The sequence below is a fragment of the Onychomys torridus genome, chromosome 12 (genome assembly GCF_903995425.1).
Source record: "Onychomys torridus chromosome 12, mOncTor1.1, whole genome shotgun sequence".
NCBI classification, from domain to species: domain Eukaryota; kingdom Metazoa; phylum Chordata; class Mammalia; order Rodentia; family Cricetidae; genus Onychomys; species Onychomys torridus.
This window is the reverse complement of record NC_050454.1, coordinates 3,767,156-3,783,553: the sequence shown is the minus strand read 5'-3', so window position 1 is coordinate 3,783,553 and position 16,398 is coordinate 3,767,156. Positions and strand designations below refer to the sequence as shown.

Genomic DNA, 16,398 nt, shown 5'->3' with positions numbered 1-16,398 from the left:
CCTGTCTTCAGAGAGGACTAGACTTGACTCTTTCCACCCTTTCCAACCATTAACTGCCCATCCTCGGGAAGGGCAGGCCCAGGAGCCTCTGTACCCTCCATTGCAGAATACCCATGGACCCGATCTTGTAAGCTCTTCTGCTGATGAGCTCTGCAGATGAGAGAGTTTAGAGACCACCAGCCAAACCATGCTTCGAGGACAGCAGCCCACACTAGTAGTTATGAGCAGTGCTGGGCTGATTAAAAAAAGTACACAGAATGAGTGAGCAGTGGGTGTAAGAGGGGAGAGGATGCTGTTTAGGCTAAAGATGGAATGAGAAGAGACAGGCAAAGAAATATAGTCGCATAACCTTAAATAGTCACACTCTCAGGAGACTCAGAGACCCCACCAAACAGGCCAGCCTGTGTTCTTTGAGAAAGTGTATCAAAGTAAAAGTGGGAAAGGAAGAGAGAGAAAAAAGAAAAAAGACAGGACGGGAACAAAGAACACTGGGTATTGAATAAAGGGATAAATTAAATGGGGGAGGGGGAGCTGGGCGAGGTGCCCACCAAATGTAGTCTCTTGACTATTGCTGTTGTCAGCCTGGACTCTGTGTCCCTTCCTAGGCTCTCAGATGCCAGGCACACCTGTAGACAGTCGTTTCCAAGGTTGGGCCACAACTGATCCTGTTATTTGGCTGTCTGTCCTTCCCGGGAGGAGTCACAAATGTGGGCAGACTTCTGGGTAGTCCTGAATTCAGGGGTCAGGTTGTGAATGCTGTTCTTATCACAGAGCTGGGCCTGTCCTCATGAAGCAAGTGGCAGATACTGGCAGGTCCTTCCTGATACTGGACACTGCTTGAAACCAGGCAGACTTTGGCTCCGCTTTGGGTTTGCCACTTGCTGAATAGGCCTTGTTGCAAAGTTCCTTCCCCGCAGTCTAGAGTAACTCTGCTGTTGAGATTTCAGCATAGTCTTAGGGCATTCGTTCCAGGTTCTCAGAGTGTTTGGGGCAGAGTTGCTTTGGTAAATAAACACTATGACTTACAGGTAATGGTCCATTTTATGGATGGAACACAACGGATAACGTAAGCCAGGAACCAAAGCAGAGACCATGGAGGACACTTACACGCTTGCCTCTAATGGCTTGCTCAGACTGCTTTTTTATACCATCCAGGTCCACCTGTCCAGGGATGGCACCGCTCACATTGGGCTGGACCCTCAGGTATCATTCATTAATCAGGTATCATTCATTAATCAAGAAAAATGCCCCCATGGACATGTCCAGCATGATGGTGGCAGTTCTTCAGTTTGTGTCAAGTTGACAAAAATTAACTACCACACATAGTATATCCCATCCCCTTAAAAAATGTTTGCTTCTGAGAGTACTGTGCAGTTTTCAGAAGCCCTGTTTTAGGCTGTGGACCCTCTCTCACTGGAGGAGAGAACTTACCTAGGAAGAACCATTGCCTTTATTATTATTATTATTATTATTATTATTATTAAAGACAAGGTTTTTCTGTGTAGCTCTGGCTGTCCTGGAACTCATTCTGTAGACCAGGCTGGCCTTGAACTCAGATCAGCGATCTTCCTACTTCTGCCTCTGGAGTGCTGGGTGCCCAGCAGGACTATTACTTTTTATGGTCTACTATCTCACCTAGAGAAGCTGTAAAGAACTAGGAAAGCGGGAATATTGAAAGCCAAGTAAGAGGACGTTTTCTTCCTTGCCCGTCTCCTGGGCTGAATCTGAAAGGCTTCCTGAAGGCTGTAGCTTGGCTGGAAGGTTAGCAGAATTAAGGAGTTCAAGCCCTGGCTCTCGTTCCCTCGGGATCTGACTCTCCCTCCGCTTCTTGCTGAGTTCTCCTTTCCACGCCTCGGTCTAGTTTACGGGAGCGCTCAAGAGGACACGTCCCCGCACCCAGTAGCTCTAAAGTGCCGCAGGCGTTGTAATTACCCATCACAGCGCGTTAACTTCACCAGCCGCAGGGGAGGACCACAGTTCCCAACCCCGGGCCCAAGGGCGCAGCGCCAGAAAGTTCCCAGCCCGGGAACCAGTGTGCCGTGGTCTCTCTAGCTGCAGTCCGCCAGGGCTCTGTGGTGGGAGGCCTGGCGCTTGCGCACTGTGCGGCGGCGGCGGCGGGGCGCGGAGAGGGGTGGTGGTGAGTGCTGCCCCGATACTGTCAGCGGCCTCCGGGAGGGTGGGTTGGCTGCCCCGGAGCCCGACTCGGTCTGCGCCCTTGGCTATTCCGCCTCCACGCGGGACCTCGGCGCGGGCGGCGGACCTCGGGGAGCGTCCCGGGCCCTTGCCCTGCCCGCCCGAGCCAGCACCGCCCAGGTAGCAGCCCCACACCCCCATCCCCCGGGTTTGTGCCTACCAACTGCCCCTGGTGAGCCGAGTCCTGGTAAGGGGTCGGCAACATCAGGCACCTGTGGCCTCGAAGACACCCTGTTTCCGTTCCGGAGAAAACCCAGGGTTTCCTCATAGCGCTGTCCTCAGTCATTCCTGGATTGGACAGCCATCGTTTGAGTGGACCTTTCTGTGGTGTTTAAAGGCTCCTGTCTCAGGGCTGTCGTTCTCTTCTAGACTAATTTTTAGAATTTCTCCCCGTACCACTTTCCAAAGTTGTAGCCATGAAGTTCTCAAAGCAGACCAGAACCCTAAACCAGAGTGTGCCAACTAAACATGATTCTAGACAAGTCCCCTGACTTGTCAATGATTCTTGTCTGAAGTGAGGGAAATGCAGGTGATTGTGTGAATGAAAGGAGATGAAAGATGCCGCTTTTAGCCTCCTGCTTCCCACGTAAACTCCCTGCAGGGTACATAAGTGCTCCATCAAATATATATATATATACACCTACGTATATACATACATATATGTGTTTATTTTATGTGTATGGATGTTTTGTCTGCGTGTATGACTATGCACCGTGTGACCATGTGTGTGTAGTGCCCACAGAGGAGGGTGTTGCAGATGGTTGTGAGCTGCCATCTGGATGCTGGGAATTGAACCCAGGTCCTTTGGAAAAGCAGTCGGTGCTCTTCACCACTGAGCCATTTCTGCTTCTCACTTACTTCTTTTTTAAAGCAATAATACATCGTTTTTCATTGGTCATAAGGAAAGTTCTTTTCAGGTGATGTTGATGCCAAGGAGTGCTCAGTGAGATGGGTGTGTTTTAGTTAGATGATGAGGCAGTTTGATAGTTGCCCTGGGAAGGGCTATATGTCAGAAATTCCAGAAATGCCATTTTTTAATGCACATCTAAAAATCCCTGGGAAGCAATTTATAGTGAGTAATATGCAGAAAGAGATAATCAGAACATTATATGTAATAGTTGAAATGTTTGAACTTTTTAAAATAGTAATTTTAAAGCTGGGTCCCTCTGTCCATCACTGTCAACAATCATCAGAATTTTCCCATCTTTTTATGAAAATTGGAAACTGTTAAGTATTGAAAAGTAAACTATAGTACATTTGGAATGCTGAGATACCTTGAAAATACTTCAGAATTGTATATATGTACCACAACCACGAACATTCAAAACCAAAGTAGCATGCAATCCAGAAAAAAGACAAGTACTGTAAGACATCAGTTAATTTCCCTTTAGTGGTGGGAACCTGAGTGACCCGCACTGGTGTTATATTGCTATTTTTAACAGCTTTGGAAGTGCCGTGGCTGGACTGCAGGGCAACATGGCAGAGCCAGTTCACTACAGAGAGTTCCTTCGTTGATGTTTTCACTTTTTACATTCTTGTCTGCATCTGGTATTAATGCTTGGTGTTGGGCCTTATGGTCAACCTACATATTCAGATCTTTAAGAATAATTTTTAATTTTAATTACTTTTATTTAGTTAGTTGGAGTGTGGGGAGCTGTGGGGATTAGAAGATAAACTTCAGAAATGGGTTTCCCTCTTCAACATGTGAGTCCTGGGGGTTGAACTCAGGTCACCAGGCTTGGTGGCAAGAGCCTTTGTCCCTGAGCCATCTTGCTGGCCCTGTATATCCAAATTGTTATTAGCCCACTGTCTTCGAGGTGTAATTGATATTTCTGTAAACATTCATTCCGCTTATTTTTACTGATGTTTCCTAGCAGGGTACAGCATAGTACCCTATGATAGGATGATCCCCCCCACCCACCCCATTCCTTTTCCTCATTCTCCAGGCAGGAATATAACCCAGACTGTATGCATTTACACACTTTCCTAAAACAACCATTTCAAACAATTGAAATAATGATCAAGTCATAGTTTTGTTTTTTTCTCAAATAGATTGCAATGGAATTTGACCAAAAGTCCATTTTGCTTTTGGTGAGGGCCAGAGCTGCTGTTAAACTGAGGATACAACACATTTAAAGATGGTTGAGGGGGAAATCATTTTCCAAGAAAAGGGCTGAATAAGATTTGTTTCATGTCTGTTTTGTAGGTATGCAAAGAAGCTGCTTTGTCCTGATGTCTTTGGAGATACTATGGATGAGTCCGGAGTTCTCCTCTGGGTAAAAGCAGAACCGTTTATAGTGGGTGCCTTGCAAGTCCCACCCCCCTCCAAATTCAGTCTTCACTACCTCAGGAAGATAGCCTCCTATGTGCGGACTCGGGCCACAGAAGGCGCCTACCCACGCCTGTACTGGTCTACGTGGAGGCACATAGCATGTGGAAAGCTGCAGCTGGCCAAGGAGCTAGCATGGCTTTACTTTGAGATATTCGATAATCTTTCGGTGAGGACACCCGAGGAGCGCCTGGAGTGGTCTGAAGTTTTGTCCAACTGCACGACCGAAGAAGAAGTGGAAAAGAAAAGAAATCAGGTATGGCTGATGTGTACATAGCTACTCTGAGAAAGAATCCATTCTTAAATCAGGTAGGACTGATATGTGTGTAGTTGCTCTGAGAAAGAATCCATTCATAAATCAGGTATGGGCTGATGTGTGTGTAGTTACTCTGAGAAAGAATCCATTCATAAATCAGGTATGGGCTGATGTGTGTGTAGTTACTCTGAGAAAGAATCCATTCATAAATCAGGTATGGGCTGATGTGTGTGTAGTTACTCTAAGAAAGAATCCATTCATAAATCAGGTAGGACTGATGTGTGTGTAGTTGCTCTGAGAAAGAATCCATTCTTAAATCAGGTATGGGCTGATGTGTGTGTAGTTACTCTGAGAAAGAATCCATTCTTAAATCAGGTAGGACTGATGTGTGTGTAGTTGCTCTGAGAAAGAATCCATTCCTGACTTTTGTACTGACAGTCTAGTCTGAGGTTTTAGGTTGTTAGCCATTGTGATTTTGAAGTGCTGTTTGAATGTTAGCATTTCCATCCGTGATCAGTGAATTAGTCCTTTTACTTACTAGTCCATAGTTACCCACTCCTGAAGGAACCATGAATTGGCAGCTCTCAATTCACTTTAAATATACTTGGGGCCAGTGAACTGTTAACAGGTAGCAGCCCGAGTCTCAGTCAGCCACCTCATTCTACTTTGTTTTAAATTAACATTTGCTGTATGCAAAAATTAAATAATTATTATGACTGTATTTATTAATTCACCCACTTTCTGTTGCTAATATTGTAATGCACAGACGGGGCTGTTTTAAAAGAGCTTTTTTGTGGCTCATAGTTCTGGAGATCCAAAGTCAAGAGGCCACATATATGGCTACAGCGGTGGTTCTCAACCTGTGGGTCTCAACCCCTTTGGAGTCAGATAACCCTTTAACAGGGGTCACATAAGATCATTGGGAAACACAGATATGATTCATACAGTAGCAAAATTTCAGTTATGATGTAGCAATGAAAATAATTTTCTGGTTGTGGGTTACCATAACATGAGGAACTGTATTAAAGGGTCGCAGCATCAGGAAGGTTGAGAACTACTGGGCTATACCGTTCTTGCTGTAGTACAGGAAGGCATCACATGGTGAGAGACACTCTTTTCCTGTGTGTGTACAATAGTCTCTCTTCTGCTTACAAAGCTTCCAGTATTGAATCACAGGGCTTTGATCTGATATCTTTGTTTAATCCTTATCACCTCCTAAGTCCCACCCGACACTGAAGTCACATTATTTTTACCTCTTAGTGCCTCCTCATCATGAGGATCAAATTTCAACATGAATTTTCAGAATGGACAAATCATATTCAAGTCATAGCATTCTGCTCTGTCTCTTGCTCCACATAGCTCATTTGCTCACAGAATCATCTTCCGTAAATAGTCCCACAGTCTTAACTTATTCCAGCCTCAGTTAAGAACTCTAGTGTCTCATTTGAGATTCAAGGCAAACTCTTCAGTTGTGAGGCTGTAAAATCAAGGTATCTACTCAGAAATACTTCCATCTCAAAGGGAAAGTAGTAACTGGCCAGGCATGGTAGCACAGGCCTTTAATTAATTCCAGCACTCAGGAGGCAGAGGTAGGTGCTCTCTTTAAGTTCAAGGCCAGCCAGGTCAACAGAGCAAGTTTCAGCACAGCCAGGACTGTTAATACAGAGAAATCCTGTCTCAAAAAACAAAAAACAAAAACAACAAAAAAAAAAAACAAAAACAAAAAAAAAAAAAAAGAAAGAAAGAAAAGTAGTATTGGCCCAGAGCACATCCTTCCACCTTATACCAGAGCAGACACAAGTTGATAAAATTCCAAATTCTCTTGTCTTGGGTTGGAATTGTACCCCTAAAGCCTCACATAGCTCTTCCCCTATGTCTTTGCTAAGCTCAGCCCATACTTCAGCTCTCAGTTTAGGATCTCATGACTGCAGCTTTCCCAGGTTGGCACTGTAGATCAGTAGTTCCCAGTTACAGAGTCCTGGTGGTAGTCTCATGCTTCTGGTTTCATTGGGCATTGATCCTCTTTGGCAGGACCCCAAAGATAGGCTTCTGTGTGGCCTCTTAAGCTTTGCTTTGAGATCTGGGTGGAAGCTGCCATGTCTCCATAGCTCTTGCATTGTGCATGCCTACAGTGTATGTTATACTAAGAGCTGACATTAATGTTATCAACTATACCTGGGCTTACTTGAACATAGCTGAGGTGGCCAACGAGTGCATTTCTGGAAAGCAGGGCCATAAAGTGAGAACTTAGGGAGTGTACTCTGAAACCGTTCTTTCCTTTAAGCCCCTGGCCTGTGTTGGAGAAGTAGCCCCATAGACTTCTGAGGTCCCTTTCCTATTGTCCTGATACATCTGGCCTCATTTTATCCAAGCGGATCTCTTTCACAAGGTCAGCTTAGTCTCAAAATAAAAAATAAATAAAATACATATATAATAAGTATAAAAAGATCCTAATGACTCTACCAGACAAACATTCTCAGAAAAGTAGCAAGACAGAAGAACAATGTGTACAAAGTGATAGTTTTTCTGTATACTAAGAACGAGCTTGCTGAGGAAGAAGTAAGGGGGGAAAAGCCAAGCAAACAACCGTGGAGCAAACTCACCAGAGGAAGTGAAAGACTTGTACAGTGACCATTTTAGACACTAAAAAAGGAAATTGAAGAAGACACAGAAAACAGAAAGGACACCAATGCTCACACATTAACAGGAGTAATACTGTAAAAAATGGCAATATTACCAAATCTACAGGTTCTGTACACTCAAAGTTTTATGACGTTCTTTACAGTACTAGGAGAAAAAAAATCTTAGAATTCATAGAAGCACCAAAGGCCCTGAATAGCTGAAGAGTTCTGTGGCGAACGAGCAAGGCTGGAGATGCCACAGTACCCGACCTCAAATTCTAGTAAGGAACCATGGTAACGAGAACAAACACTAATAGACAGACAGAGGACCCAGAGAGAAGCCAAGCGTGGCCACAGGCACCTGATCTTCAAAACACAGGGAGAAATGGTGTCGTCTTCAATAAGTGGTGCCGGGAAACTGCATATCCATGTGTGGAAAAATCACAGTGGACCCTCTTTTCTGAATAAAACCAATGAAAAATGCATCAAATGCCTGAAACTCTAGAGTGTTCGGGGAGGCCAGCGTAAGGGGCAGACACAGACAAGGACTTGCTGAAAAGGACTCAGAGCACAGGACAGAAGCTCAAGAAGTGATGCTGGGGATTGTGTGAGATTTAACACTACACAGTAGGGGAGGAAATACTCAGAAGAGGGAGGAGACCGTCACAGACTGAGAGAAATGCAGACTCATGGGGTTGATCTCTAGGATCTATAAAGAACTGAGGAAATTCAACCAAATGAACAACACAGCCAATAAATGAATAAATGAATTGGATAACAAGTCTCAAAAAAATGTAAGTGGCAATAAATATATAAGGAAAATGTTAAGTGTCTTTAGCCATTGGGGAAGTGCAAATTCACGGTGCTTTGAGAATCCAGTTTACCACAGTCGGAATGGCAGCAGAAATGACAAGTGACAAGTGACTGATGAGGACTCGGGAAAGAGGAATCCTCACGTCCTGCTGATGGATTGGAAACCAGCAGGAAAGTGTGAACCCAAGGGTGTCTTAAGTGAGCATACCAAGAGAGGGTTGACATCCATGTTTATTGAAACACTACTTAATAGTCAGAACACAGAATCATATTTGTCCACCAATAGATAAATGAATAAAGAAAATATATATATATGTGTGTGTGTGTGTGTGTGTGTGTGTGTGTGTGTGTGTGTGTGTACCTAATGGAATTTTATTCAACAAAAGCATATAGCTATTACTAGTATGTATGATTTATGTGTAAGATAATGTCATAACAAAGCCTGTTGCTTCATATAATGAGTATGCACTAATAAAATAAAAATCACACTCTAAAACCCAATCTAACAGCAGTGTTTAGAGATGGGGGCCTTTGGACAGTGATTAGGATTAGATAAGATCGTTAGCGTAGTCTTACTATTGATGGATTTGTGAGAGAGATAGAACAGACAGATAACATTCCTCTCCCACTCTGGCCATCTGATACTCCCAGGCTACCTTGTGACTCTGGCCAAAGAAGGCCACCACCAGATGGATTCTTTGTACTTACAGAACTGTGAGCCAAAATAACTTATCTTTTTACAAAGTAGCCTGCCATGCATATTTCATTATACTGACAAAAGTAGACTAATAGTCCATACAAAGGAAGTCATATTTATCCTTCTGTGTCTGCCTTACTTTGCATGTGTTTTGTTCCCCCATGGGTAGGCTTTATAGGTCTCTGGAAAAATGGGATTCAAAGTTAGAAAAAAGTACAGTTGCCCCAGCCCTGCCAAACAGGACCTGAGTCTTTGGTTTCTGTTTCTTCCGTTTTGTGGGTCAGTCTTGAAGTAGCAAGTATGAATTCATCTTCATTCCATGGACTGTTACTCATAGTAACTCCTAATATTAACTGCAGCAGAGACTGGGAAATGAATGGCGCATGTATGTGTGCCCTGGGAGCAGAGAAGGACTATCCAGTGTTGGCACCATGGGGTAATAGCTAAAGAAAGTTTTGGAAACTGAAGTTTTCCCCACAACCACTAGGCGGAGGTACTGCAGTGGTTAGATGCTAGGTAGAGTAGTGCCTGGACATGAAGATGAAGAAATGTTAAGAACCATCCACGTTTTTTGAGTGCTTCTTGTGGTTGCTATGGATATTAAAGTAGAAAAGGAGGACTCTTTACTGTCTCGTGGGAGACTGCCTGAAGCAGTAATGATTGTTAAACTAGATGTATGAAATCAAGGAATTTATGCTGTGAAGAAGCAAATCCATCAAAATAATTGTTAGTTGGCCTATTGTTACTGGTGATCAGGGCCCAGCTTGGGTGTTTCTTTATCCAAGAATTGAAAGTAAGGGCTCCTGCAGGTTTACAAAAGAAGCAAGGTAATTTTATTTGGAGCAGAGCGGTGGTGCAGATTAGGAGGGATGCATCGTCAAGACTGACAGCAGGCCACAGGACTGAAGACATTGAACGGCCTTGGGCTGTAGCCTAGGCTCTTCTTATGGAGTATGAGAGAAGGAAGGGCTGGAGATAGGGTGGGTCTCTCCATCTTGATAGATAGGTTGGAGCATGTATTCTTTTTCCCTATTGCATATGTACCTCCTCACAATGCATCTGATTTTAATAGTGTGGACATCCAATTACGCATAGGCATAAGATGGTAAATAGAGGATTCTCTCTAAAGGGTTTCTAGAGATCACATTTTTACCTTATTCTGCATATATCCAAAACCAGTTCAGGCTAGATCAGCCCTTCTAGTCCTTATAACCTATATACATTGGGGCCGTGCTTGAACAGAAACTGTAAATGGGGCAGGGAAGCATACAGTATTGTTCAGATATGGGAGTATGAGTAAGCTGGCACAGGTGGGAGTTGAGTCCTGAGGTTGCTAGGTACAGTGTTTGGAGACGGTTGTGTGCGCATAGTATGTCAGGTAAAGGAATTAGGCTGCTAAGTATGCTGTTACATGATGGGGGTGCCCACAACCTCATGGGGACCCCAAGCTTCACTGGTTCCTGAGCTTGCTGCCTCAGTGTGATTCCTTGTGTGTAATATTCTTAAAACACTGAGATGAAGAATTGGTAAATGGATGCCAAGAGGCAGGGGAGAGGTGAAAGCTGGTAAGAAGGAGATCTTCTTGTTGATGGGAGTGTTCTCTTTCTGCACAGTTTCCGTGTAGAGATCCTAGCTGTGATCCTGGTCTAGTTTTAAAGATAGGGAGCTTGGGTGAAGCATGTGGGGGAATCTACGTTATTTCTCTTGTCTCTGCAGGAAGTTTAAGAATGTGAAGAAAGGGGTAGTTTAGTGGGTAGAGTGCTTGCCTTGCATCGCCAGAACTCTGGGCTCATTCCCCGATGTTAAATAAACTGGATGTGGTAGTACATGCCTCTAACCGCAGCACCAAGGAGATGGGGCAAGAGAGTCAGAAGTTCAAGATCATCTTTGGCTACATAGCAAAATAGAGGCCAGCCTTGGCCTCTACATACATAAAACCCTTTCTAACTTTTTTAAATGTATGAGTTCACAGTTGACACTTGGTTAACTGGATTTGGATGATCTGGGAATCTGTGTTTTTCAGCTTCTTGGGTATGGGTTGCTCTCTATTGCTATGTTAAAACACAGACCAAAACCAATTTGGAGAGGAAAGGTTTGTTTGCTTAGAGGTTACAGTCCATCCAGGAAAGCCAGGGCAGGAACTCAAGCAGAGACCAGAGAGGGTGGTGCTTGCTAGCTTGCTCCTCTAGCTTGCTCCTCTAGCTTGCTCAGCCTGTGCTTTTGTATTCAACCTAGGACCACCTTCCAGGGCGGACACGACTTGGGTGGCTGGGCCATCTTATATCATTCATTAATCAAAAAGATGTCCCACAGACATGGCCACAGGTCACAGTCTCAGGGTCCTCTACCTCATGTCAAGTTGACAAAGACTGACTAGCACACTGGGTTAGAAATCCTTAGCCAGAGATTGCGGTGGATCCAAGTGTGGACCCAGGTACATTACTTCACCATTTCGCTCCTGTGTGTGCATTGGGATGGGAATATGAAAATCGTGAGCTTCAAACCACACCCTTCCTCAAATAGGATGGATGGCAGCAGAATAGTAGTGACTTTTGGTTTTGGTTGTACGTAGTTTTGTTTATTTTAAATGGTCTCACTCACTGTGTAGCCCAGGATGGACTCAGACTCACAATCCTTACTCCTTAGCTTGCTGAGTGCTAGGATTATAGATGTACAACCAGACCAGCATTTTCTTTAAGTCAAACACTTTAAGAATTTTACAAGAGCCTGAGGCCCATTTGCATCCAAAATGCACATGCATATGGAACAGCGTAGCTCTGGTGGCCACACGGATCCCCGCTTCAGTTAATTAGATTGGTGTGCTGGATTTTCTTGGCCAGCCTACAAACCTTCATGCTTTATTGAACTTCCTTCTTTTCTTCTTACATGTGTTCATTTACTCTTGGAATTACTGAAGCTCATTTTTCACCTGTAATGTACTTTTGGAAAGGACATTGGTTTTCAGAAAGATTTCCTGTAGCTTTTTATGAAGTGACTCCAGTTACAGAGTTTAGAAATTCTTCTGTCTGGGCATCAAGTGATAGCCATTTCTAAATTTGATGTCTTTAAGATCAAGAAGCCATGTAACCCTAGTTTATTATATACTGAATTGTAAGTGATAGGTGTATTTTTATTTCCTGGACAGCTTTCAGTGGATACCCTGCAGTTTCTGCTCTTCTTGTACATCCAACAGTTAAACAAGATCTCCCTGCGGACATCTTTGATTGGGGAAGAGTGGCCCAGTCCCAGAAGCAGACCGCAGTCTCCTAACCTAACTGAAAGGACCAGTTGTAACAATAAGGTATGGCTCATATTTTGTAAAGGAAATGCTTCCCCTTCACTAAAAAGTATTTTGGAATGAAGCCAGGCATTGTTGAGTATGCTTGTAACTCTAGCTCCTGGGAGGCTGAGCCAGGAAGGTTGTGATTTCAAGGCCAACCTGGGCTATTCAATGAAACTCCAGCTCAAAAATGTACAAACAAACAAATAAACAAAAACAACTTTTTCCTCCTCTTCCCCCTTAATTGCTTAAGTAATTTTTATGTGTATTAACAACTGTCGCACATAATTAACTGTTACACATAATGAGTCTTAGAAAAGTCGTACTGCTTTTTCTTTTCCATTTTAAAGAGAAACAAGTATTTCCGTCTGCTTTCTTGGTGTGGAAAATGTGTTGAAAAGCTGTAAAATGTAATCCATAGTACGACATGAAGGCTCTTTTAGTGTGGAGGTGTCATAGCGCGGCTGGAGGTCAGAGGACAGCCTACTAAGGTTGCTTCTCCTCTTTCACCATGTGGCTCCCAGGGCTTGAACTTGGGTCACCAGGCTTGGCAGCAAGCACCTTTATCTGTGGAGCCATCTTGCTGACCCCAGTCGCATCATCTTGTCTAGCTAATCAGTATTTCAGTATTGAGGGTTGGGTTCATTGAAGTCTTTTCTTTCCCAGCAGCCTACTCAGTACCTTCCGGCACTTAAAGCCAGCCATCAGGGAGGCAGTTTCCAGGTCAGTTTGAGATGGGTGTCTCTGTCGCTTAGCCAGAGTCCAGTGTCTTCAGTAGTAGGGTCTTCCCATGTAGTTATGGTGAGTAACCAGGGTCAGTGACAATAGCTTGTGTTGCTTGGGGAGCTTCTGAGGCCTCTGTGACCTGAGGAGAGAGGAAATCCTCATGTAGCTTCCATCTGCATCCCCTTAAGACTTTTCAAGTGTTTCCTAGCCATTTTCCTATCTCTTTGGAACTATTTTGTTGAATCCCATTACCTATTTTTAATTGGGTTCTTTATTTTCTTTTTTTATGATTTGTGGCCATTTTCTTTCTTCCTTTTTTCTTTTTCTTTTTTTTATTTTATAATTTAATTTAATATTACATATTAGCCATGGGTTCCCCTGTCTTCCACCCTCCTGCCCCCTCCTTTCCCCCAGCCAACCCCCCATTCCCATCTCCTCCAGGGCAAAGACTCCCCTGGGGATTCAGCTCAGCCTGGCAGATTCAGTCCAGGCGGGTCCAGTCCCCTCTTCCCAGGCTGAGCAGTGTCCCTACATAAGCCCCACGTTCCAAACATCCAGCTCATGCACTAAGGACAGGTCCGGGTCCCAATGCCTAGGTGCCTCCCAAACAGTTCAAGCTAATAAACTGTCTCACTTATCCAGAGGGCCTGATCCAGTTGGGGGCTCCTCAGCTTTTGGTTCATAGTTTATGTGTTTCCATTAGTTTGGCTATTTGTCCCTGTGCTTTTCCTAATCTTGGTCTCAACAATTCTCGCTCATACAATCCCTCCTCTTTCTTGCCAATTGGACTCCTGGACCTCCACCTGGGACCTGGCCGTGGATCTTTGCATCTGCTTCCATCAGTCATTGGATGAGAGTTCTAGCATGACAGTTAGGGTGTTTGGCCATCCGATCACCAGACTAGGTCAGTTCGGGCTTTCTCTTGACCATTGCCAGTAGTCTACAGTGGAAGTATCTTTGTGGATTTCTGGGGACCTCTCTAGCACTTTGCTTCTTCCTATTCTCATATAGTCTTCATTGATCATGTCTGTTATTCCTTGTTCTCCCTGTCTGTTCTTGATCCAGCCAGGATCTCCTGCTCCCCTAGCTCTCTTTCCCTCAAATCTTGCCCTTCATTACCCCCACTCACATCCAGGTTGTTCATGTAGCTCTCATCCATTTTTCTGTCATTGGGCGATCCCTGTGTCTTTCTTAGGGTCCTGTTTTCTAGGTAGCCTCCCTGGGGTTGTGAGTAGCAGTTTAGTCAGATTTGTTTTACATCAAGTATCCTCCTATGAGTGAGTACATACCATGTTTGTCTTTCTGAGTCTGGTTACCTCACTCAGGATGATTTTTTCTAGATCCATCCATTTGCCTGCAAACCTCATGATGTCATTGTTTTTCTCTGCTTGAGTAGTACTCCATTGTGTATATGTACCACATTTTCTTTATCCATTCTTCAGTTGAAGGGCATCTAGGTTGTTTCCAGGTTCTGGCTATTACAAACAAAGCTGATATGAATATAGCTGAGCAAATGCCCTTGTGGTATGATTGAGCATTGAATCTGTAGATTGCTTTTGGTAAGATCGCCATTTTTACTATGTTAATCCTGCCTATCCATGAGCATGGGAGATCTTTCCATTTTCTGACATCTTCTTCAATTTCTTTTTTCAGGGACTTAAAGTTCTTGTCATATAGGTCCTTCAAACACTTAGTTAGTGTAACCCCAAGGTATTTTATATCATTTGTGGCTATTGTAAAGGGTGATGTGTCTCTGATTTCCTTCTCAGCCTGTTTGTCAATTGTATATAGGAGGGCTACTGATTTTTTTGAGTTGATCTTGTATCCTGCTATGTTGCTGAAGGTTTTTATTAGCTGTATCAGTTGCTTGGTTGAATTTTTGGGGTCACTCATGTATACTATCATGTCATCTGCAAATAGGGAAAGCTTGACTTTTTCCTTTCCAGTTTGTATCCCCTTAATCTCCTTATGTTGTCTTATTGCTCTGGCTAGAACTTCAGGTACTATATTGAATAAGTATGGAGAGAGGGGACAGCCTTGCCTTGTTCCTGATTTTAGTGGAATTGCTTTGAGTTTCTCTCCATTTAATTTGATGTTGGCTGTTGGCTTGCTGTAGATTGCCTTTAATATGTTTAGGTATGTTCCCTGTATTCCTGATCGCTCCAAGACCTTCACCATGAAGGGGTGTTGGATTTTGTCAAATGCCTTTTCTGCATCTAGTGAGATGATCATGTGGTTTTTTTTCTTTGAGTTTGTTTATATGGTGTATTACATTGACGGACTTTCGTATGTTGAACCACCCTTGCATCCCTGGGATGAAGCCTACTTGATCATGGTGGATAATTGTTTTGATGTGTTCTTGGAGTCTGTTTGCCAGTATTTTATTGAGTATTTTTGCATCAATGTTCATGAGGGAGATCGGTCTGTAGTTCTCTTTCTTTGTTGCATCTTCGTTTGGTTCAGGAATCAGGGTAATTGTAGCCTCATAGAAGGAGTTTGGTAATATTCCTTCTGCTTCTATTGTGTGGAACAATTCAAACAGTATTGGTATTAACTTTTCTTTGAAGATCTGGTAGAATTCTGTGTTGAAACCATCTGGTCCTGGGCTTTTTTTGGTTGGGAGACTTTTAATGACTGATTCTATTTCTTTAGGGGTTATTGGACTATTTAAATGGTTTATCTGGGTATGTGGTACCTATCCAGAAAATTATCCATTTCTTTTAGATTTTCCAGTTTTGTGGAGTAGAGGTTTTTAAAGTATGACCAGATGATTCTCTGGATTACCTCATTGTCTGCTGTTATGTCCCCTTTTCATTTCTGATTTTGTTAATTTGGATGCTCTCTCTCTGTCTTCTGGTTAGTTTGGATAAGGGCTTGTCTATCTTGTTGATTTTCTCAAAGAACCAACTCTTTGTTTCATTAATCCTTTGTATTGTTCTCTGTATTTCTATTTTATTGATTTCAGCTCTCAATTTGATAATTTCCTGGCATCTGTTCCTCCTGGGAGAATTTGCTTCTTGTTCTAGAGCTTTCAGGTGTGCTGTTAAGTCACTAGTGTGAGATTTCTCCAACTTCTTTATCTGGGCATTTAGTGCTGTGAATTTCCCTCTTAGCCCTGCTTTCATAGTGTCCCATAAGTTTGGGTATGTGGTGTATTCATTTCAGTTGATCTCTAGGAAGTCTTTAATTTCTTTCTTTATTTCTTCCTTAACCCATTGGTGATTCAGTTGAGCATTATTCAGTTTCCATGAGATTGTAAGTTTTCTGTAGTTTTTGTTGTTGTTGAAATCTAACTTTAAACCATGGTGGTCTGATAGAATGCAGGAGGTTATTCCAATTGTTTTGTATCTGTTGAGACTTGCTTTGTGGCCAAGTATGTGGTCAGTTTTAGAGAAGGTTCCATGGGGTGCTGAGAAGAAGGTATATTCTTTTTTGTTTGGGTGGAATGTTCTGTAGATATCAATTAAGTCCATTTGAGCCATA

At 43.3% G+C, this 16,398-nt stretch overlaps 1 protein-coding gene across 3 annotated transcripts in view; it reads left to right on the top strand.

Moving 5' to 3' along the window:
* Positions 1-16,398, top strand: part of Tbccd1 (TBCC domain containing 1) — a 50,435-nt gene that overhangs the window by 19,126 nt on the left and 14,911 nt on the right. Inside the window, exons 1-3 of one of the 3 annotated variants that reach the window (XM_036204189.1) lie at positions 2,099-2,137; positions 4,400-4,778; positions 12,055-12,210. In XM_036204189.1, coding sequence (XP_036060082.1) covers positions 4,443-4,778; positions 12,055-12,210 — 492 coding nt within the window. In that variant the 5' untranslated portion in view covers positions 2,099-2,137; positions 4,400-4,442. Of the gene's footprint in view, positions 1-2,098; positions 2,314-4,399; positions 4,779-12,054; positions 12,211-16,398 lie in introns of those variants that run through there. The other 2 variants (XM_036204188.1, XM_036204187.1) reach the window with 2 other exon arrangements.